This window comes from Calypte anna, chromosome 12, assembly GCF_003957555.1.
Source record: "Calypte anna isolate BGI_N300 chromosome 12, bCalAnn1_v1.p, whole genome shotgun sequence".
In the NCBI taxonomy this organism is placed as follows: domain Eukaryota; kingdom Metazoa; phylum Chordata; class Aves; order Apodiformes; family Trochilidae; genus Calypte; species Calypte anna.
The window spans coordinates 443,101-466,434 of NC_044258.1; the positions used below are offsets into that span (position 1 = coordinate 443,101).

The 23,334-nt window shown below is 42.3% G+C and overlaps 2 protein-coding genes across 3 annotated transcripts in view; one reads left to right on the top strand and one right to left on the bottom strand.

Moving 5' to 3' along the window:
- SYN2 (synapsin II) overlaps positions 1–23,334 on the bottom strand; it is a 120,481-nt gene that overhangs the window by 58,925 nt on the left and 38,222 nt on the right. The window lies entirely within an intron of this gene.
- The window catches only part of TIMP4 (TIMP metallopeptidase inhibitor 4), a 29,855-nt gene continuing 7,753 nt past the window's right edge, over positions 1,233–23,334 (top strand). Inside the window, exons 1-2 of one of the 2 annotated variants that reach the window (XM_008506349.2) lie at positions 1,233–1,493; positions 21,291–21,388. In XM_008506349.2, coding sequence (XP_008504571.1) covers positions 1,358–1,493; positions 21,291–21,388 — 234 coding nt within the window. In that variant the 5' untranslated portion in view covers positions 1,233–1,357. The remainder of the gene's footprint in view (positions 1,494–21,290; positions 21,389–23,334) is intronic. The other variant, XR_003988054.1, reaches the window with a different exon arrangement.

Here is a 23,334-nt window from a genome sequence, read left to right on the forward strand (position 1 = left end):
CACAGAGGCCACTAAAATACCAGCCTGGGGGTTTTTTGGGGTGTTTTTTGTTTTTGTGGCCTTCTCTAAGCTTGAACTCCCTGTGTAAGGTTTCAGCCCCACAACCTTTTTATCTTTTCCCTCACATGAAAAGCCTTCTGAAAGAAGTAAGTTTCCTCCAGGTGGGAACAGAGGTGTTAAGAGGTCTACAATGTTTTCAGGTGTTAGTCCCAGACTTGGATAATTTTTTACAAGTCTGGATTGAAATGGTTAAATTATGTTAATGAATTTTCAATTCCCAAGCTTGATTTGGGAAGTGACAAAATATGCAGACCTTCCAGCAGTCCTGACCTGCCTGTCAATCCATATATGCATTTTATTACTCTCTAATCAAACCTTAGATTGCTCCCTCAGGAAACATGATTACTAAAAAAAAAACAGGGTGAACACGTTACACATATTCCAATTGCTACAGCACCGAAAGATCTAAAGTTGAAAAAGATTTTCAGACTCCTGTATTCCTGTCTGGTCCAGGTATAACATGAGCCAGAAAATACAGACACAGATCCATGCTGATTAGGGCTCACACTAATGAGGACTGCAGAGAAGGAGCTGTGCCTCCAGCATACACCACTGATATATTTCCCCTTGTTATTTGAAATTAAATATCTGATGAAATAATAATTTTTTAAAAAGCCTTTCTTGCTGCTTTTATTTTTGATTCATTATTCTTTGCCACTCCTGATTGCTGGAGGCTCACAAATGGAGCATTGACACACCAGCTTTTCATGAATGAAGTTCTGTCCAGCCAGCAAACAGGGATGCTGTTCCAGGGATGCTGTTCCAAGGCAACACACAGAGGGCAGGGGAAGACCAGGGACTGCGAAGGAAAAGGGAGCTTAAAAAAAAGGACAGCTTTGTTTGGCTTGACCAAAACAGAGAAGGTAGCAGGGTTAGTTTTTCATTTCAGACTGGAAGGGAACTTATAAGAAAAAGACAAAAAACCTCTCTTCTGCTACAGAGCCTAAACTCAGCTTCAGATACTCGTAGATTTTTTATTTTTTTTTCCGTGTGTGTGTGAAGGCTTTCTGATTATTAATAGTTCTCCTGACTCACCAGAGCCGCAGGGCACCGCTAAGGTAACCTCTCCCCCGCCACAATAACTCTCACCAATGATCTGCAGCTCCTGGAGGGAAGGCGGAGCCCGGTGGCGGTGCCGGGGCCATAAATAAGAGGTTCCGATGTCAGGGCAAGGAGAAGTCCCTGACCACCAGCCAGCATCCCAGGGCTTCCCTCAGCCGCCCAAGCCTGCCGAACCCCAGCCCTCCCGCGGGAGACTCCCGATTCCAGCCCTTCCCGGCTGCCTTCCAGCAGCACCATGAGTCCCGGGGCGGGCCGGGTGGTGCTGGCAGCGGTTCTGGTGCTGGTGCTGAGCCCCGGGGACAAGGGGCTGGCAGGGGCTTGTAGCTGTGCCCCTGCGCATCCCCAGCAGCTCCTCTGCGACGCGGCCATCGGTGAGTCCCAGGCAGTGGCCCGGAGGGGGGGGAGTGGGGGGATAGATGGAGGACTACCAGGTGGCCAAGGATTTGCCATGGAAATGACTGCAGAGATGAAAGAGAGGGCTAAAAGGGGACGGGGGAGAGGGGTGAGGGGGGGAGAGCAGTAGTTTTGTTTTTTCTTGTCCCCCCCCGAACGTTTTGTGGTTACCGATTGCTGGGGGATTTCATGGGAGCGGATTCTCTACTGGGTCCTGACTTGGAATAAGTGTACCTGAACTGTCCAGTGCCTGCTCTGCTCGGTATCTGGAATCCAATATTCCATTGAAATGTGCAGTTAGGGATTTTTTGATCGCATTTCAGAGAAGAGAAACCAAAAGAAAAAGCTAAACCCAGATGTGATAACACGCAGATGTGATAACGCACCGGAACGCTTGATCTTTGTTCTGCCACACTCCTATTCCTTCAATTTGTAGGTGTGGTTTTTTCTCTTCGTTTTCCAAAACTACTGGAGCAGGAAACTGACCCTTTATTTTGGGTAGATAAGCCGGGCCGGGCAGCTCTGTCCAAACCCAGCTTGCCAGGCTTTAGGACAACTCTGCTCCTGAGACTCCATCAGCAGGAGGGTTGTCAAACAACTCACCGAAAGCAACCCAAGATCTTAAAATTAGTCTGCACAGGGATAAGAAAATGTGACATTTTGCAGTCTTTTGCTCTCATTAGCTGAGGCTGAGGCTGGTTGGCTTCCATCTAGTGTGAACAGTAAATGCAGAACATGAGTTTCTAAAGTGTCACAAAATTAGCATCTCTATGGGGCAGGCAATACCTTCTGCATACTGATTCATTGCTTTTGTACCCTGACAGAAAATCTTTGTGGCCATGACAAACTCTAAGCTCTGTTTGTAGCCATCAGTTAAATTGGTTTTTAATCTGGTTGTGTTAAGCAATCTTTCTCATTCAGCTACCTACACCACGCATTGCAAACTTGGGGTGTTGTTTGAGGTGGGAAAGAAAATAGAAGTTGTGCTAGCAGGAGCTTAACTCCTGTGGGTGTTTCACTCTTAGTTTGCTGCATTCCTCTGCACAAGCAAGTGGAAGTTTTTAAAGAGTCTGAATGTAGAGACTTTTCTCTAAATAAACAATTTCACAGTACAGATGCAACTCAAAATTCCTCTTTATGGCCAACTTCCTTAGGGAAGCCATCCCGGGCATTCTTATTAGATACCTTGAGATTTATTCCATTCTTAGACACATTTTACAAATATTAAATATATATGACTTGATTTGTATTTAAATACCGAAGACTGTAAAATAAAATTACTTTATATTTGCACTTGATGCTCAAGCTCTCACTTATCTAAATATTCCAATTTAAGTAAATTGCATCTTTTGGCTAAGGAAAGTGAAGGATCAAGGATCCCTTTGTTTAGTATATACAATTGAAAAATAGCATTTCTGTGTATTATAAAAGGATTGAGAGATGGACTTGTTCCTTCATATAAATATGTGCATAGTGGGTACACATAATCCTGCTCTGAGCATTTGGAGGTGAATGATTTGATTGACTTTGGCCACAGCAGTATCTTGCAGAAGCCGTGCAAAAGTACTTAAGAGGACCTGGAGAAGAGCAGAGGGGCATCTGCAAGTGCAGGAGCAAACACCAGTGGGGCAGAAAGCTCCAGCAGCTCTGGGCAGCTCTGACCCCCCCTTGGGGTGCAGCTCTGTCCCCCCCTGGGATGCAGCTCTGTCCCCCCTGGTGCAGAGGGCTCTAACTCTGCAGCTCAGCTTGGTTCTAGCCCACAGCTGAGTCCTTTGGGCTCCTGGTTCTTCAGAGGGGTTGGGAAACCCAGACAAACCTCAGACTTCCCCTGTTTAATATCACCATGCTCAAAGATAATAATAATAAAAAAAATATTTAAGATTGAAGACTAAATTGAAGATTTATACTTCAACATTTTCGTACTTCCAAAACCCTGATAAACAAAGAGAGGGGCAGCTCTTCAGCCACCAAAATTTATGGGGGTTGAATGCTAATCTAGCTATTTAGAGGCACTATTCAACTGTTTTCATCTAAGTTCCTGTATCTCTATACCCACAAACATTTTCAAGTATTTCCTTGCAGAACAAGCCCTTAGCACATCATAAAAAAGGAAACCATCTTATGCCTCTAAACTGCACAGTAAAGCAGAAAAATCTCAGTCATACTCAGAGAGCACCAGATGTACTTCAGTTACTGCATTAGTTCTCAGTTTCCTGCTATCTCTGGAACTTTTAAAATTTCCTTTTGTATCACTTGTGATTTGGGTGCTGTGAAAATGGGGGTGGAGGAGGCTGAAGCAACAGACATGGCTTGAGCCATTAACTGAATGAGTGAAGCCACTCAGAAACCTCAGCATTTATACCAGATACCCAAGGAAAAAAGCAAGCAGAGAAATTAATTCAGTTTGGGACAAGTTCTTTTCTCTTTAACTTTTGTTCCCATGATTAGTGCTGTGACACTTTGTCTTTTACTGTCAGGAGGCTTTTGTGGTTTTACTCTCTTTGTAAACATCCCCAGCTCCAGCCAACCCAAGTACCTGGATAGCAACGGTGGGGTTTCTGACAGAAAGAGAGCAGAAAGGACTTTGGGTCCTGGATAAACCAAGGAAGAAGGGAATTGCCCTGCAGGTGCTTTGTGGTTGTACAGCCCAGGAAGAGCAGGAACCAGGGGTGGTAAATCCTGACAGAGTGATGTGCCAGTCCTGCTGTCCTTGAGTTTGTTACCCCAAGGTAACAACCCCAAGGTTGTTACCAACCCCCAGCCTTGAGAGGGTGGGATTTTGTAGCAATTTGAGCAGAACTTCATTAACTTCTCAGTAGCTTAAAGTTTCACCTCAAAAAGAGGTCTATCCTCACTCATTCCAGTGCCTAGCACCATGTCAGACACACCTCTTATCAAAAAAGGGAGATGCCTTCCCTTTGTGCTGAGGCCCTCCTAAAATCTGCTAAAAGCCCTGCAACCCCAGTGAGTGTCTACTCACTGGATTTCCACAAGGAATGGGGCCGGGGGTTAATGATCAGGATCAGGATCAGACTTTGTCCTTACAGAAAGGAAAGAGGATGGGGATGTGCTAACAGTTCAGGTTCAGTAAGGAGGCACCAGTGTTTTGAGCTGATGCAAGAGTATTCCTCTGATAATGGCTTTTTCTTTGGAAAAAAAACCATGGATGCAGCTGAATTTATTGGATAGAATCATGCAATTATTGAAGGTTGGAAAGGACCTCAAAGATCATCAACCCAACACCACCAGAACAACTGAACCGGCTCCTCAAGAGCCAAGTTCACACGCTTTTTGAACACCTCCAGGGATGGTTACTCCACCACCTCCCTAGGCAGAGAGAATCCCAGGTGAGGGATGAGATTTCCCTTTTTGCCTCTGACTTCAGCCCTCCTTGACTCAGTTCTGAACCAAAGTTCACAGCAAAGGAACCAATCTGGAGAGAGAAATGGTGGATGTGGAGAGGGCTGATTCCTTTGCAAAATGTCACTTCTCATTCATACTGGTTTTTCCCCCTGGGGTAAGGTTACTTTTGGGGTTTTTGGCAAACAGTAGGACAAATCAGTAAATATTTGGCATTTCTTAGCTATGCTACCCCAGCACCCTACCTGTCCACTTAGATGTATTCATTCTGATTTAAATTGCCCTACAGCTGTTGCTCTTTCTCAAACATAGATGATATTTTTACTGAATATTGGGCACTACACTCCAAAAGAAATCACTACCAGATCCTGAGTACAAAGATATATATGTCACATAGCCTCAGAAACTACTTCTGTGGCTTTGGAGAAGAGTGGCATGTATCAAAACACAATGGGAGCTTTATAGCTGGAACTTGGCAGCACTCTCAGCCTGTTAAAATCTCCTCACTGAGATCAGGCATTGTAAAGATGTGCCAGATGATGTATTAAATTTTAATCACATTGAAAAGTAACAGGAAAATTTTTATTTAAATATACCACAATTAAGTTTTCAAAGTCAAGTCCTTTGGGTTAAAAAGTACAATATGCTATTTCTTTGTTACTGCATCTCATATTAAAACTTTCATGGCTTGGTGTCCCTTGATTTTGCCTCTCTGCAATATAATATCTAGTTTTGTACTGGAATGGATTAATCTGTACATTACAACTGTCTGATGGGGAAAACCAGCACTGAAAAGTGTATTAAAAATGTAGGCAGGGCTTTTTCCAAGGAGCAGTGAAATCATACTTTGTTTTCCTCTCACTCTGGTACTGGCACAGGCACTCACCATGCTCTTGATCTCTTGGTTTGCTGTGACCACACTGACACCAATCACCCACTGTTCAGGTGGATGATGACCTTCAGCAGGGGTTTTGGCACAAAATGAAGCTGCTCTAATTAACCTTTCTGTGTTTGGGAGCACTCTGTTCACACCAGCACCAAGCACCACACCACAGACCACTAAAGACAGGGGTACAACAGACCTTATAGAATCACAGAATTGGCTGGGTTGGAAGGGACCTCAGAGCTCATCAAGTCCAACCCTTGATCCACTCCCCCCGTGGTTCCCAGCCCATGGCACTCAGTGCCACATCCAGGCTCTTTGGAAAGATCTCCAGACACGGAGAATCCACTACTTCCCTGGGCAGCCCATTCCAATGCCTGATCACCCTCTCCAGAAAGAAATTCTTTCTCATCTCCAACCTAAACCTCCCCTGGCACAACTTGAGACCCTTTGTGCCCTCTTGTCTTGCTGAGAGTTGCCTGGGAAAAGAGCCCAACCCCCCCCCTGGCTCCAACCTCCTTTCAGGGAGTTGCAGAGAGTGATGAGGTCTCCCCTGAGCCTCCTCTTCTCCAGCCTCAACACCCCCAGCTCCCTCAGCCCTTCCTCACAGCAATTCTGCTGGATCCCTTCACAGCCTCCTTGCTCTTCTCTGGACCTGCTCCAGCACCTCAATCTCCTTCCTGAGCTGAGGGGCCCAGAACTGGACACAGGACTCAAGCTGTGGCCTCCCCAGGGCTGAGCACAGGGGTCTCCTCTGAGGGTTTCAAGAGACCCCTAAAAAATCCCAACTCCTGAAGCTGTTGCTTGAAGAAAGGGGTCAGGTGGCCCCACCAGAGCCAGCTGTGGGCAGACCCATAGCAGGTCCCTGGCCATGCTTTCTGTCACCTCATTGCCAGCCATGGGCTCACCTCCTGCAGCTGCCTACAGCCTTTTAGACTTCTTCAGAGCATGGAAAGGTTGTAGCCCTTGGCTAATGGCCCACAGTGATGGGAGGGCAGATCTTACTGCTTCCTAGCTGTGTCCTTCCTCTAGAGTGGAAACTGATTTCAGCTGAAAGAAGGGAGATTTAGGTTGGACATTAGTTAGACATTCTTTAATTTGAGGGTGCTGAGCCCCTGTCCCAGGTTTCCCAGGGAAGCTGTTGCTGCCCCATCCCTGGCAGTGTCTCAGCCCAGGTTGGATGGGGCTTGGAGCACCCTGGGCTGTGGGAGGTGTCCCTGACCATGCAGGGGGTTAGGGATGGATGAGCTTTAAGGTCCCTTCCAACCCAAACGAGGCTGGGATTCTGTGAAATCAGTAACATTAACACACAAGTATATTTCTAGAGTAACTGGAAAGGATTCATATATATTCACATATAGTTTCTCAGGGGTGCAACACAGAAAAAAAAACCAAAACCCTGAGTTTCTATTCCAACAATTGAGAATTCAATGCAGTGGACTTTTGGTACCCTAATTCTCCCTCAAACACCGGTGAAAGCACAGCACCTGAGCACAGTTCTTGTCAGAATTCTTATAAAACAGAATTTGCAAGGTTCTTTTAGTGCCATTGAAAAGAGCACACTGCCAGAACAATATTTGCAGAACCAATGAATCACCTAAAAACCAGGGAGGAATTATACTAATCTCTAAAGTGCTGTTAGTCATATTTGGTAGGTTTAATGCAGAGGTGCTGAAAATGAGGTAATTCTCTTTAGCCTATCTCAGCAGGGAGCTGAGAAAATCTGAATTCGAGTCCTAAGCTCAAGAGTCCCAGGGCTGTACAGGAAAGAATGCTGGCACGTAGTGATCATTGATAGTCATACCCTCCCCACTATCCACTCTTCATTGTATGGCTAATATTAATTTCATCACCAAAAATTATTGAGAAATAGACATTTTACCCTTACCTCACATTTCCACAGACCCATAAATGATATAAATACCAAATCCAGCTTTCACCTCTGATGTCCTAGCAAGGTCAGCTGTAGGAAAGGGGATAGAGTTCTCCTACAAGTATGAATTATATAGTGATTTTTCCTACTTGTCTGTTCTGCATACTTTTAAAGTACTTTTTATACCTGAGGAGTACTTTCAAACAAAATTTTAAAACCCCAGACAACAGGAATCCTAGGAAGTTTCCTAGTTTGAAGTAGCTACTGATGTGCTTAGAGGGAAGCTTTTAAAGAAAAAGTATCTGTAGCCCTGCAAAGGCCCAACATTAGTGTGTATGTATATATCTCACTGGTTATAATTGCTGTATATATATATATATTTCTTGGCATTGTAGCCTGAAACTCCTAATTGTTTTCAGAAATCCAAAACCTTCCTGCCCTGACTGCAGAGATGCAGTGCTGTTGCTGACTACTCAGGGCCTGTCTTTGCTGGCTGTTTCCTTCCCATATTCCTCTTCAGTGAATTGCTGGAGTGCTGACCTGGGAACAGCAGCTTGAGCCCTTCCATTTGTAGCTAACATTTACCCAAAATGTTAGTGAAACAGCTTCCTAGGATAAAGAATGAGCTTCCTGTTTGGGAGTAGGAAGTATTAAATCAATAACATAGAAATCACCCTGGATCTACTGGAGCTTTGAAGACAGAAGCAAACATTTTGAGAACTGACTCCAAATTTCCACGTTTAGTGAGTCCCCTAACTTACTTTTCAGATGGGAAGATGTGACTTTGAACCACATTGCCAATATCCTACAACTGCAAGGAATCATTTCCACCCTGCTGTAATCAGTGCTCTTCAGACCCCAGCCATGGAAGCAAGAAAATGGGGCTCAGGCTGGAAAAACACAGTCACTGTGTCCCCTCCTTTGCCCCTTGAACTTTTTCATGGCAGTGTTCCCAACAGCTTGAAAAGTTGTAGCTGTAAAACGAGGTGGCACCAGGAAACTGAACCACAGGGCAGATTTTTTAAGGAGCCAAATCCACTGAGCACAAGACCCCTGTCTCTGAGATCAGAGTTGACAACAGGAAAATAATTCAGCTTTAGGGAAAAAAAAAACAACCCCAAAAAGCAAACCACCAGAGCTGAGTTTTGTGTAGTAAAATGCAATCTCAGGGGGTTACGCTGGTTGTGTGATTTAGAAGTAACTGAGTAACACTGACACAAATGCAGGACAAGAAAATTCAGGAACTGTGTTACTTTTATTTCAAAGCATGCTAAGAAACTAAACCCCCACAACTTCCAAACCAGCACTCTACACACTGCACTGAAAACAAAAGTGCAAGCTGAGACAAAAAAAAGATTAAAGAATTTAAAACACAGAACATGAAAGGCTTGCCACATTCTTAATCCTATTAATCTCCCAATTTAAATCCCTAACTTTCTCATTAAAAAGTATCTCAGTAACCTGGGGTTTCTTCCACCCAGAGGATGGGGCATGCAGCTATGAATGGAAATCTGCAATAACATTGTGGATGTTGTTCTACAGACTTTAGAGCATAAAGAGAGTGTTATTCTTCTGCTGAAATTAGGCAGATGTTGATTGCTAGTCAAATGATGTGGTATTTGAGGCTTGTGAAGTAGAGAGAAATGTTTCTGGTAACATGAGTAGCAGCTGTGAAAACAGTGCAGAAAAATCAAACTGACTTTGCCCAACATTAGGAAATCATGCTATTTTTTAGGTAGTATTTAAGTTAAAAGAACACCACGTATCTGTTAAAAAATGTCCTCACCTCTTCTATTTGAAAGTTTATGAAAACTGGATTTTACAGCCTGGCTCTCATAAACTGACTGTATTCTCCTAATTAAAAAACCTAAAACTGCATAATCTTCTGGCTTAACTAGGAAGCCAAATCCAATCAGCTCTTGCTTTCAACACAAGGAATTTTTCCATCCTGAGCCAAAAACAGATTCACAAAATCCTGACCTACCTGAGAGTCCTAGTGAGCTCCCACATTTGGAAAACCTCCAATGGAAATGCATTTGGGATGCAGATTAGCAGTAGTTAATGGAACACAAGAGTAACCAATTTCTGCAAAGCAGTTGCATTGAAAAAATAGCACAGTGCAAGTAAATATCTGTACAAAATGGTGCTAAAATAATCCTTGGTATCTGCTTTATCGACTTCAGAAGTGTTCATGGGTTTTTCAAGGAGTTTTTGGAATGTGGGATTTTTTTCTGAATAAAAACACCATTAATAAAGATGAAATACTCTTATTAATCACCTAGAAAAGAAAGATGTTTTTCACCGGTGCCTTGTGTAACTGAACCATTAGCACAGGGGCTATATCAATAAGGTAGAGGGACCCATACTGATTAACATATTAAATCTTTTCAAATGCATTTGTCACCTTTAATGTGCAATATATACAGCTCTGTCCACCATATTTTTCTCCCTGTTTTCTGTTTTCCTTTGGGTTAGCAGAATGACCCAATGTTCACTTCCAACTCCTCTTCCCCTTCAGAAATTTCTGTAGAGTTCTTTCAGCCCAAGTGAGAAAACTTAACTCTACAGAATTGATATTTCAGGTACAGATATGACTCTTATCTCACCACACTCACCCTTCCCATGCATCTGGAGGGACCACCAACCCTGGACAATGCTCTTCCATTTATCCTTCTCCATAAAATAAAGGGAAAAAAAGCCTACTACTGCTAAGTTGCATTCTTCAACAAGATCTGTGCTTACAAATCCAATAAACCCATGACAAAGAGTCCACCAAGTTCCACTATTTTTCCTTCATGTGATTTCAGAACATGTGTTTCAGTTAATTACTCATTTAATTATTTTACAGTTGGCTCTGAGCATTTATTGGTGAAATAGTAGAAAGCTAAAATACAAAGCAGGAAAAATTACTAAGAAAAGAAAATACAAATAAAATACAAGTAGGAAAAATTTACATCTGAAGAGCATAATCATCTTTTGAACTAAATGTTCCTGGACTTTGGGTCTAAGAGTTGTGGAGGAAGAGTGAAGAGTAAAAATGGAGACTTAGAGTTAAGAAAACCCTTCTGGAACACAGAGGGAAAGATTTTTTCAGATTCACTCAGAACTGAGCCAGTTTTGCTGCAGCTGTGGTCTGTTTGTATGGAGAACTGAACCAGTACAACAGCTTCAAAACATCTGACTTGGGTTACAGTTTGGAAATGAAACTGCTGTTTGCTGCTCTGTCTTGTTGAAAGATAAATTGATAGATGAGCTGTTTGCTAAACACATTTGTTCTTCTTCAGCTGTTTAAAGATCATTCAATAGCATCTTCCATAGTGCTCAGAAGAAAAAAAGAAAGTGCAGGGGTTTTTATGTTGGGTTTCTACTCCCAAGAGAACTAGGATGATCTAACATCTCTGCAGCTAGCCTGAAGCCATCACCTCTTTCTCTCTGTTGAAGTCTGGAACAATGAAAAACTTGCATAATAATTCAGATATCAACAGCAGAAAAGAATGATTCCCATCTCCTTTACACTGTAAGGGTCAAAAGGACAACCTGTGTGGAACACCTGCACAGTATGGCTGTGACAACAAGACTGATGCTCAAAGCATCTGATTGTCTGACTGCATCAGGATTGTCTGATCCAGCTCACCACCCAACTGGCTTTCTCACCAGTAATCTGGCAGCACTCCTGCCAGAACCTAGGAGACATCTTTGATACCAAGAGAACCATTTGGACAAAATGTATTCAGTACCTGGACTCAGCTTCCAATCTGCACCCTCTCCCACCCAAGATATAAACTCTCCTGTACAACAAAAAAAAACCCCAAACTGAATTCAGTGAAGTATTTATGAATACTATGGAAGTACTTTTCAGAGGTGCTGATGCTGACCAGGAAATTTTGATTAAAAAACCCAAAACAACAAAACCAATGGTGGGTAAACCATTTGGACACCCACGGCAGAAGTGGTGTCCAGCTGACTGGAAGTGCTTGACATAGGAGGAATTATGGCCAGAGTAAAGCATAAGAAGGTATATTAAAAAAAAAAAATAGAAGGAAAGAATGAAACTGACATATTTTGCATTGAAAAGACAGAACCTAAACCAAATGGATGCCAAATTATTTTTTTAGGAGCTTCCAATTCAATACAAAAACGAAGGAAAGGTGAAGCTCTCACAGTGTTCCAGTAAATCCATTACAGATGTCTGAGTGATCACAAATAAGTTTCCAAAGTGCAAGTTGCCTGAGAGTTGAACTCAGGTTACTTATCATAAATAAAGAAAAGGATTTACATGCCTGTAAGTGGGACACCAAATAACTTGAAGCAATAAAAAGCAGAGTAGTGTTGGAAAATGTGGAGTACAGACCTCTTTGTATGCAGTACAGATCATCTCAACTCAAAACATGAGAAATGGAGTTATAGAACCAGCAGAGTCTTTTTTCTTTTGGATACACAACAGTGAAAAACAAATAAAATTTTAAATGGGAACATGATAAAAAAAATTATGGTATTTTTATGAAGCTACAGTTGGCAAACAGTTCAGCATGAAGAGAGAAACCAGTATATTTGCTGTATTCTCCTAAAAATTATTTCTGAGTCTCTGAAACAATCTGCTTTAATAATATCAGAGTACGTGTAAAGCTACATTAGGTATTTAAGCACTTATTTTAAAACATTATTTTAATATCAATAATGTTTGCCTTGATAAATTTCATCTCTTTTTTGCTCCTTTTGCATTGCTAACACTTCTTTCTTCCTCCCATCAGTATTTTGAGAAAGAAACTTTTCTATATATATATGAACATCTACTACATAAATATTTAGGCAAGTGAATTTGCCTTCTTCATTGGGGAAACTCAAAGCTGAACAATTGTAAATGTGCCATGTAAGTTTGTTATATAACTGAGCAGTTTAGCATCATTTAGCATAATTTAACATTTTAGTTAAAAATATGGCAGAGCTGCATAGGGAAAGGGGTAATGCTGTGCAGATGGGACAGTTCCTCTGAAGTAAGGAGTAAGACTTTTGTTGTAAGACAATGTCTTGTCCATTTTGGAGGTTTTGTAAGCTATGCAAATGAGCAGCCCGTGCACACTCTTATTTAGAATTCTTTCCAAGAAATTTATTCTATCTTTTCTGTCTTGTTAAGTGGGTTCATTGATTTTTGTCTCTTGCTCCAAATTCTATGCTGATTCCTCTTCCTTTCTGAGGCTTAGATTATTCTCCTTACCTGCTGAGGCTTTTCCTTCTGCAACAGCAATAATAGTTAAGCATATCCAGTGTGTAGTTCCCAGTCTAAAGAATTTATGGTCACATCTCTGTGCTCACTGAATCCTAGTATTCAAAACTGTTCCTGACAGCTTTGATAGCATTACCTGGCAGTATTCTTCAAGAGTTTGTAAGATTAAACCATAATATGCTGGGTGCAGTCTCTTAGAGCCCTAGAGACAAAGAAGGTGAAGAAAAGAGTGTGTCTACCCCTTATCTCTGGACTTTAGCTTGGATTGGTATTATTTCGCCATCACATAGAAGCACAGAATCACAGAATTGGCTGGGTTGGAAGGGAGCTCAGAGATCATCAAGTCCAACCCTTGATCCACTCCCCCCATGGTTCCCAGCCCATGGCACTCAGTGCCACATCCAGGCTCTTTGGAAAGATCTCCAGACACGGAGAATCCACTCCTTCCCTGGGCAGCCCATTCCAATGCCTGATCACCCTCTCCAGAAAGAAATTCTTTCTCATCTCCAACCTAAACCTCCCCTGGCACAACTTGAGACCCTTTGTGCCCTCTTGTCTTGCTGAGAGTTGCCTGGGAAAAGAGCCCAACCCCCCCCTGGCTCCAACCTCCTTTCAGGGAGTTGCAGAGAGTGATGAGGTCTCCCCTGAGCCTCCTCTTCTCCAGCCTCAACACCCCCAGCTCCCTCAGCCCTTCCTCACAGGAATTCTGCTGGATCCCTTCACAGCCTCCTTGCTCTTCTCTGGACCTGCTCCAGCACCTCAAGCTCCTTCCTGAGGGGCTGAGGGGCCCAGAACTGGACACAGGACTCAAGCTGTGGCCTCCCCAGGGCTGAGCACAGGGGCAGAATCCCTTCCCTGGACCTGCTGGCCACGCTGTTCCTGAGCCAGCCCAGGATGCCATTGGCCTTCTTGGCCACCTGGGCACACTGCTGGCTCCTGTTCAGCTTCCTGGCAATCCAGACTCCCAGGTCCCTTTCTGCCACTCTGTGCCCAGCCTGGAGCTCCCCATGGGGTTGTTGTGGCCAAAGTGCAGGACCCAGCACTTGGCCGTGTTGAACCTCATCCCCTTGGGATCATCCCAACTCTCCAGTCTGTCCAGGTCCCTCTGCAGAGCCCTCCTGCCTTCCAGCTGATCCACACTCCCCCCCAGCTTAGTGTCATCTGCAAACTTGCTGATGATGGACTCAATCTGAACATGGCAGATGAGGCCAGATCCTACGAATTTTAGTCAGTTTGATTTCAAATTTCCATCACATTTCAATTCTTGGCCAGTCCCAGATAGATCCTTACTGCACCTGGAAGCAACGGTGCCCTGCAGGGCTGTACTCTGGGAAGATTGCTCTGAGCACAGGAATTCCACCTGGAGCAGGTTCTGGTTGTAAGGAGTGAGTTACAGTCCCTCCTGTGATTCCTCTCCAGTCTCACACTGACTCTGCTGAATAAACTCACCCCCAAAACTGAAGATGGGCACTGCTGAAAACCTCATCACCAGACCTGCCCCCCTTCTTCTCTAACACAATACAAACTATTTTAACACTTGTGTACTGCAACCTTGTCCTAAAAGGTCCACCAACAAAGAAATGGTGGCAAAGTGCTAACAGACCCCTTTCTTTCTTAAACCTACAGGTAAACATTCTGAAAATAGTCACCTATCCTGTGGCTGCAAGTGTTTAACAGACAACTTGTGGCTTAGTTGTGTTCTGGCTGTAACATACCCTGTGACACATTTATCCCAATACTCAAAGTAGTTTATCCCAATAGTGATATGAAAATCATCTCTGATTAGTTAAATGTATCAGCTCTGGAAGTTTCTCTCTGATAACACAAAGGCATAAAAGGGATAATTAATTATGGCATAATAAAAGGCATAAAAATTTAAGAAAGCCTTTTACAGTTCATTTAAATGAGGAGTTTGTTTTCTTAAAACCAGACAGGCCTATCTTTACCAGATGGTATGGGAAAAAAAATAAATACCACCAGGTAAAATTTGAAACACTCAGCTGAGTAGGAAGACAACCCCCATTGCATGGTGGGGGTTTCAAAAAAGAGCATAAGTTCAAAAGAGTATAAATATAATTTTACAAATGATTCACAAGAAGCCCTTCCCCTCCCCTCTAATCAGAATGAAGACTGGAGAGCTCAGAATGGAGGAACAAGTGATTACCTGGAAGAAAAGCCCAGCACCAAAGGAGCAGGAAAATCCATTTCCCACACACCCTACATGGCCCCTGAGGCCCAGAGTCACTTCAGCTGTTTCCCACTTAAACGTGTAATTTTTTTAGATTATTAGACTTTAAAACTTCACCTTTCCAGCTTCAAACAAGCAACTTGGACTCTATTCTACTGAATGTTCTGCTGAAAAGTGCTTCCAGTGAGCAGCCTGATGCAAGAGGCACTAAAAGCCACTGTCATATTCCAGCTCTGGTTTATAAACTTTGATCAGAACAACAGAACAAGGACAGAGGCAGCTGAAAAAAAAATGACTGCAATTTCTGCAGCAGTGGTATTCACTTCCTTTGGATTTATAAAAATCTGCTGGATCTCACAAAAGTCTTTGCAATGAGGCAAAATCCAGAAGAACAAACCTCTTTCATCAATCTCTTTTGAGAAGAGTCCATAAAGACTTTTGTTTAAAAAAAAAAATAACCAACCAAAACAAAAAAACCCCAAATAGACCCAAAGCCTGCTCCCCCAAAAGATCAACAAGGCTTTTAGACAAGAACAACTTCTAAATTGAAACATTAAGTTTTGAACAAGCTCCAGGTCTCTGTGGAGAGCAAATCCTCCAAGGATTTGGATGTGTTTATGTAGGAAGTTTCAGCTACTGCACCCCACAGAGGAAAAAAAGTTCTGATAAATTATAAGTAAACGTAGAGTAGGAAGGTGAGGAGAAAGCTGCACATCATGTATCTGAATGTTTTCATTTTGGTGATAGGACATTATTATATATATAAAAGGTTATTTGAATATAGGAACATTCAAAATTCTGTACATACATATTCTGTAGCCCTTGCTCTGCTTTATTTCATACTGCATACGCTGACTGATGCAGAATTTCAGAAAACCACCTTTGTTTTCTGTTTTTGCACATTTTGATGATTTCTTCTGTTCCTACAAAGATTTGCAATGCCTTCCTCAGCTCCCAACAGAGCAACAAAACACTTTGATTTAGATCCCTCCCCTTGTGCCTTTTTTCCCCTGTTAGACAAAAGTGTGACTGAAGTGTCCAGCATTGAAGAGAAAGGTAGAAAGAAATGCTCAAAAATCACTCATTGTACTTTAGGTAATTAAGTGAAAGGGCTAAACTTAGGCAATCAAAGACAAGAACCAAAAAAGCTGCACAAGCCATTGTCACAACCTTTTACTTACACCTTGCTTTTCCTGTCAACACAGATTTTAATTCTCATTTCAAGGCTTTTGTGGAAAAGCTGCCTCTGATTATAAACCCCTGTGATCTGGAAGAAGCTTTCCTGTTCTCTGGAGAGTAAGACTGCTTAAAAATGCTGGTTAAATTTCTATTCCAATAGCTGTGCCACAGCCTGCAACTTGGTCTGAAGTGAACTGGAGGCTACAAGTGCAACACAGGCTCTTCCCCAAGCTGCCTGTTGGAAGGAGATTGCTGCTCCTACTTCTGATCCCAAATCTGGAAGGGGGGGATGTAGTTAAGTGGACAAGACAGGACTCACTGCTTTGATTTCCTTAGGGAGGGTGGACCTGCCCCAAGCAGCAAGAACACTCAGCAGAAAGGATGGGGAAGAAATAAGACTTTTGCTTGCAGCTTAGGTGGCTGCCTGGTTTTGGTGCAGTGCCAGTGCTGTAGGGCTTTAGCCCTTATTTTTACCAAAAGCAGTTAAAGCATCCCAGTCTAGACAACCTTGTCCTGCTATTCACTGACCTACACAGTGTGGAAGGACTGGAGTTCATTCATGAGGGGGTTCTGCTTTAAGCTGCAGCTCCCTAACCAAATAATATCCTAATTTATGAATTACAGGTATTAAACCAGTTATCACTGATCCAATGAAAACTCCAGTGCAGCTAATATTTCAAACTGGATGCATCCATCACAATAATCTGTAAGTCTCTCTTAGTTCTAGAGATGGTGAAGTATTTTGCTTCCAATGGAAATCAGGCAAGGAGTAATAAAACTGATCACTTTTTCTGAGTGAAGTTGCCTGTCTTCAAACAACAGTACTATGACCAACAGGTTAAGGAAAAAGGCTAAATTGTATCACCCTAAAATTTGTAGTTTTATTGTATTATTACAATAATGCTCTGTGAAATACATTATTAATACTAACTTGCAAAGATAAGAGAGATTCTTCACTGACAGCTTTCTCTTCATTAATATAACTCAAATTCTAAAAAAAAACAATAGCCAGGCAACCTATGAACTTCAGTGGACAAAGGGTGAGGATTTATGTTATTCTGATTTTATAATCAGTTCACCACTCCATTCTGTGGGTCTCCTCTTTGATGAAAAAATACTTCATTGCCTCTGTCACTGCAGTGTGGTAAAATTAATGTCATGGCAGTGAATTTCCTGTAAAAAAAGTCTCCATCATAAGTAGATCCTCATTATCATATAAATCTCTAATATGCAAGGTGATGGTACAGTTTATTTACAGTAAAATAATTAGCACAGCTGATTTCAAAGAGAAACCAGTCAGGTCTGGGAAAGATGTTGTTAGTGCCTAACTTTCTACCCTTATTGTATATAAACACTTCTGTGTTGTATAAAACCCACCCTGACTCTATAAACACAAATATAGCTGATGTTACCCTAAATAAATTCTGCCCTTTACCCAGTTCCAAGTTATCTTTTGTTGATGGCGAAATTCTTGGGAGATATTTACTATTAATCAGGAAGGTAGGAATAAAAATAGCCCTAAAGCATTTCTAATAATGAGTGTCCAATAGCCAGGCTGACTTCCTAACCAGGTCTGGTCCTGCTCTGACCACAACACTGACACACAACCCCAGCCAGCAGCTCCTGGCACGATTCCTACCCCTGACCCCCAGGATCCTAGCACAGCAGCTTCACAGAATCACACAATGTCCTGACATTGGAAGGGACCTCTGGAGATCATCCAGCCCAATCCCCCAGGTGAGCCAGAGCAGGCTCACCCAGAGCAGGCTGCATGGGATGGCATCCAGGTGGGTTTGGAATGTCACCAGGGATGGAGACTCCACCACCTCTCTGGGCAGCCTAGGCCAGAGCTCTGCTACTCCTACAGTAAAGAAATTCATCCTCATAGAATCCCAGACTGGTATGGGTTGGAAGGGACCTTAAAGCTCATCCATCCCCAACCCCTTGCATGGTCAGGGACACCTCCCACAGCCCAGGGTGCTCCAAGCCCCATCCAACCTGGGCTGAGACACTGCCAGGGATGGGGCAGCCACAGCTTCCCTGGGAAACCTGGGACAGGGGCTCAGCACCCTCAAATTAAAGAATTTCTTCCTAAAGCCTAACCTAAATCTCCCCCCTTCAAGTTTTAACCCATTTCCCCTTGTCCTCTCACTACACACTTGTGTAAAAAGCCCAACCCCAGCTTTCTTGTAGCCCCTTCAGACACTGGAAGGTTGCTCTGAGGTTACTATAAGGTTGTGTTTAGGTAGAACCTCCTGTGTTCCACTTTGTGACCTTCCTTCCAGCTCAGTCACCTGAGACAACCTACATTTTATCACAGTGCCATGAGTTATGGGACAGTGGTTCCAAGAAAATGCCACATCCTACTACTTAAGTATTAGAATGAATTTCTTTTGTGGAAGAGGAGATATTTTGAATGCAGAACGAATTGGAAGCAGACTGAATTCCTGGCCTCAGAATCTGAAGGCAATGCATATGTATTTCATCCATGCAAATTCCTCATAAGGAACCAATAACTGCCTGACAGATAAAATGACATTATTACACTAAACAAGATGAGGCTGTTCTCAGCCAAAGAGAGGAGAAGCCAAGCCAGCCATGGTATCCTTAAAACCATGTCTTGAAAAGAAGTGCAGACGAGGAGGAATCCTAAGCTATCCCCTCCCTCTGAACCACGAGTGAGAAGAGGGAGATGGTCAGCCCAGGAATGCTCCACCAGGAAGTGCTTGTGGTTAAAAACAGAAGCAACCACATGAATAAGAGGTTTTAGGAGACAGCTAGACGACACTGAGTGAAAAAAAAATATGAAAGCACAGAAAAAAAAGGAAAGCTCAGAAGGATTAAGAGGCCCGTAAGACCTGTGAGCATTTGAATCTTGTTTCAGGGGAAAAGTAAAACCCAAATGACTAAAGGTTTAGACATGCTGTGACAATTAACCTGCCTTGTTGTTAAAAAGAAAAATTATAATTTTGTCTTTACCATCTGGAAGCTTTCTCTTAAACAAACAAATGTATGAAATACACACAATGTAAAAATAGGTACCACTTTCTTCTACACACCCAGAAAAAGATCTCTTAATGACAAAGCACTGATTTCAGCCTGACATAACTCCATGGAGACCCTCTGAGCTATCAGTGGTCAGCTGGCATGTTCCTCTCAGAGGCTAACAAGCAGAATTCATTAAAGATATCAAAATGAGTAATGTTTCAATGTTATACATAAGAGGGAAAGTTGCTTTAACCATCCTACCAATGTCTGTACTGAATAGGCAGGAAAAGATTTCCTGTGTATACAGCATGTCATGGAATGAGATCAAAGCCCTGGAGAAATCCTGTTAATTTGTGGGGACATAACACATGTGCAGATGATTAAAGAGATGCTGCCACTTACCATTAGAACTGAGGAATTTGCTGTTCATACTTGAAAGAACTCTTCCAGTCCAACCCATACATCTAAAAAGGTCCTTTAAAGAGTTTAAATGGCTTGGGAGGAGGCAGCATTGTGCCAAAAGACTGAGGACTCAAGTTTTGAAGCTGTAGGAGTCTATGTTGTGCTGATTATTACATCTAGTTTGCTCTGCCAGTAAGTGAGGAAATGAGAATTGCCCACTATTAGATTAGACTGACCTCTTTTTGGCTGTAAGGAAAACACCAATCTGGATTTCTTCCTCCTTTCCTTTAGATACGATGTTTAGAGGCCAGTCTACCAATGAGATGCTTTTCGGGGAAAAGCATGAGTTTGAGGTTGAAAAAAATTTCCTCTGCATCAGCTTGAGTTGTTTGGAGGTTTTTTTCAGTGAAGTGGAAGCATAGGATTTACTGTAAGAGTTGTCAGACACTGGAACAGGGGCTGAGGAAGGCTGTAGGATCTGCATCCCTGGCTAGCAGAAACTCAGCTGGACACAGCCCTCAGTGTACTAAAACAAGCTGAGCAAGGGGTTGGATTTACCACTTATTCTGTGAAACACCCTGCCCATTTCATACTCATTTTGATGGAATGGTAAAAATAAAAAATAATGGTAAAAATAAAAACAAAATTAAAAAGAAGGTGCTTGAGAGTTGCCCTTGTGATGAAGAGTGTGTTCTGGTCACTGCCTCAAGCAACACCTGGGTCAGAGACAGCAAATCCAACCATTCCCACCCAAAAATGCAGATGGTCCTTGAACAGATCCATCTCTGCCCAAGTGCACATCGCTCTTAGGGTGGGTGTGTGGTTTGGCTGGCCCTGGTCCAGCCTTTGCCACTCTTCCCTCTATGCAGATACAGACTGTGGGTTCTACAAGGACACCTGCAGAGGGGCTGCAACAGTGGTCATCCAGAACTGAGCAAAAACAGGACTTCAAGTACTTTTTTTGGGGTAGAAGTCCCCAGAGGAATTATGGACACATAGAATATTCCCCAAATCCTATTATTCTCTGTGCCTAATAGTCCTGGTTTCTTTTAAACAGTATATACAAGTAGAACAGAGAGGAAAACAAACAACTTCTTCTTTCAAAAAAATTCCCTGGTAAAAGAATAGGAAATAAAATGTCTCAAAAGAGGGAATAACTTCTTTCCACAGGCAAACATAAGCAATGACATATTAAGAAAAATGCTAGAAGCTGTAGTCTCGGGGCAGTGAATCAAAGACTGCTCTTGTCTTCTGATTTCATACATAAAATTGCAGCTTTTATCTCTCCTGGCAGTCTTTCAGAGTGTAAATACCAAGTTTATTAAACTGATCAACAATTCCTCTTTCATGTACAGAGTGTCCTCTTCCTTTGCCTGCTAGTTATAATGCTGGATGGTTTCTAAAATGTTATGGGATTCAAGTCATCCCAAGACTTTGATGGGTAGTTTTTGACAAAAATGAGTGGTAACCAACTCCCAGGTTCCTGAAAACTCAGATTTCTATCACTTCTTTTTATTTTCAGGGGTCAACTCAATTTAGTGTCCTTACACCAACGAGTCTTAAAATTCACTTCTATCTAAGTGTAAAACCAATGCCAAAATCTATCAATGATTTTCACTGTTGCTTGTAAGATTAGGCATTATGCTTATTTGCCTTTAAATCTTTTTCTCTGTTACAGTGATCAGAGCAAAAATATCCAGTGAAAAGGTGGTTCCTGCCAGTGATGATCCTCTTGATACCCACAAAATGATCCGGTATGAAATCAAACAAATAAAGGTACATGGAATCACTTAGCTACTTTGAACTTCAATGCTGATAACATGTGTAATGATTTCAGTTTAGCCAGAAGTGCTTTAAGTTAATACAAGTTCCAGTCAGACCTGGGTGAACTACACAGAACAAAGCAAAGTAGGGATTTAAAAAAAAAAAAAAAAAAGCTGTTCTGACATTCATGACCTACTTGTTAAACTATATTGCAATGAAATTAGGAAAATCATGGTGATGCACAACTGCTTTATGAAGAATTTATGCTCCTTCAACCTAGGAATGGTGTTCAATTTGCTGCTTCTGGTCTAGACTCGATCATCTCTGTTGCATTATGATTTTGCAGCTCTTCAGAAGTTTAAAGCAAACTTTGCAAACCCAGGAAAGCAGCCCCAGCTGAAACAGCAAGGCCCTTGATTCATAAGCAAACAGGGTATTTGCAGTAAGAGGAGTCCTTTCCTGATATCCATATAAACAAAACTCCATTTGTATCAATGCTGCTGGGAAAGCAAACCCAAAGTTGGAGCACTCAAAACTCCACTCAGAATCTCAGAGGATTTTTCCATTATTTGTTCAGCTCCAATAAGGAGATGTATCCATTCGTTTATAAGAGGAGATATCTTGATCCCTTTCAAGTCACCATCAAAACACCACTGATGTCAATAAGATTGGGATCTCCCTGTTTCTAAAATACACAACAAATGGTTGATGTCTTTCAATTGGAATTTATCACTTGATGGTCTCTCTTGCTCGTTTGTTTTAAGTTTTTTTAGCTCTCACTTTCCACAGAATATTATTTTGTGGTCCCTGTATAGCCTTGCATTAGCACATTTACTAGGAGCACTTCAGGAGATCACTGTGAACAGCTACATGCTTTCAAACAAACTCCAGTCCTTCAGTTTGCCTTGGTAGATAATCTCACAGGACTTTTACAAAGAAAAATAAGAATCCCTCAAAATATTCACAGGGGTGATTATCACACAGGTTAAGGGTTTACACCAATTTCAACAAGCCCTTTTTTTTTCACCTCGTTCAAACAAACAAACAAACACCAAAACTCTTCACCATCTGCCACTTTCTGTCTTTTTGAACTATTAAGGATGTTTTCAAACGTTTCTTTATAGAAATAAGTATATAAATACCAGACCAGTTCTCCTTCCTCCCACTAGTGCTTCAGTTTTCTGTTGCTGCCCTGAAACACCTGAGTAACCTCACACTTCCACGAAGCTTCAGAAGGCAAGTCAGCAAGGACAGGGCATCCCAGAAAGGTTTTTTTTTCTAATAAATGATGCTCTACATCAGTTACAGACAAGTTTAGAGAAGAGGCAAATGGGTAATAGTGATCCCACCCTCCTAATTCTTTCTGCTGGCTTGAAGAGGGTTAAGAGGAGGTAGGAGCTGAGGCTCCCAGGCTGGCACAGAGGCTGCTCAGCTGTGCTGGGGCCCAGCTCCCAGCTCCAGCAAACCCAATGAAAGGATTTTTGTTTGAAATCTCTGCAACCCAGAGTGGGCAAGCAAACAGCAGCTTCTGCAAACTGCAGAGCTCTCGTGGGATGGCTCGTGAAGCAAATCCAGAAAGCAACTTTGCCTCAGCCTGGTAAATCAGGCAGGAGCTGACAAAAGAGTGATGTAACCTCCTGTAGTCTAAGCAGATCATTTGGAGGTGGCAGACAAATTAAAGAGGACTGGGAATACTGAAAAAAATATTGAGAAATACTTCTAAACTAACAGCAGCTTAATAGGAAAGTGCTGTGGATAAGACTGTAAAGTCACAAGTCACATAAACTGAGTAGAGTTTTAAATTGCTCCTGCTTTTAAACAGTGTAAAGCCAACAAGTGGAATAGTATAATGTTGTATACAATCAGCCAGATTTGCCTCCTCAAAGACTGACTAAGACCATCACAGAAATAGCCTATCAGAGATACTCACTCTCAGCTTCATGGACCTGTGCCCTCAT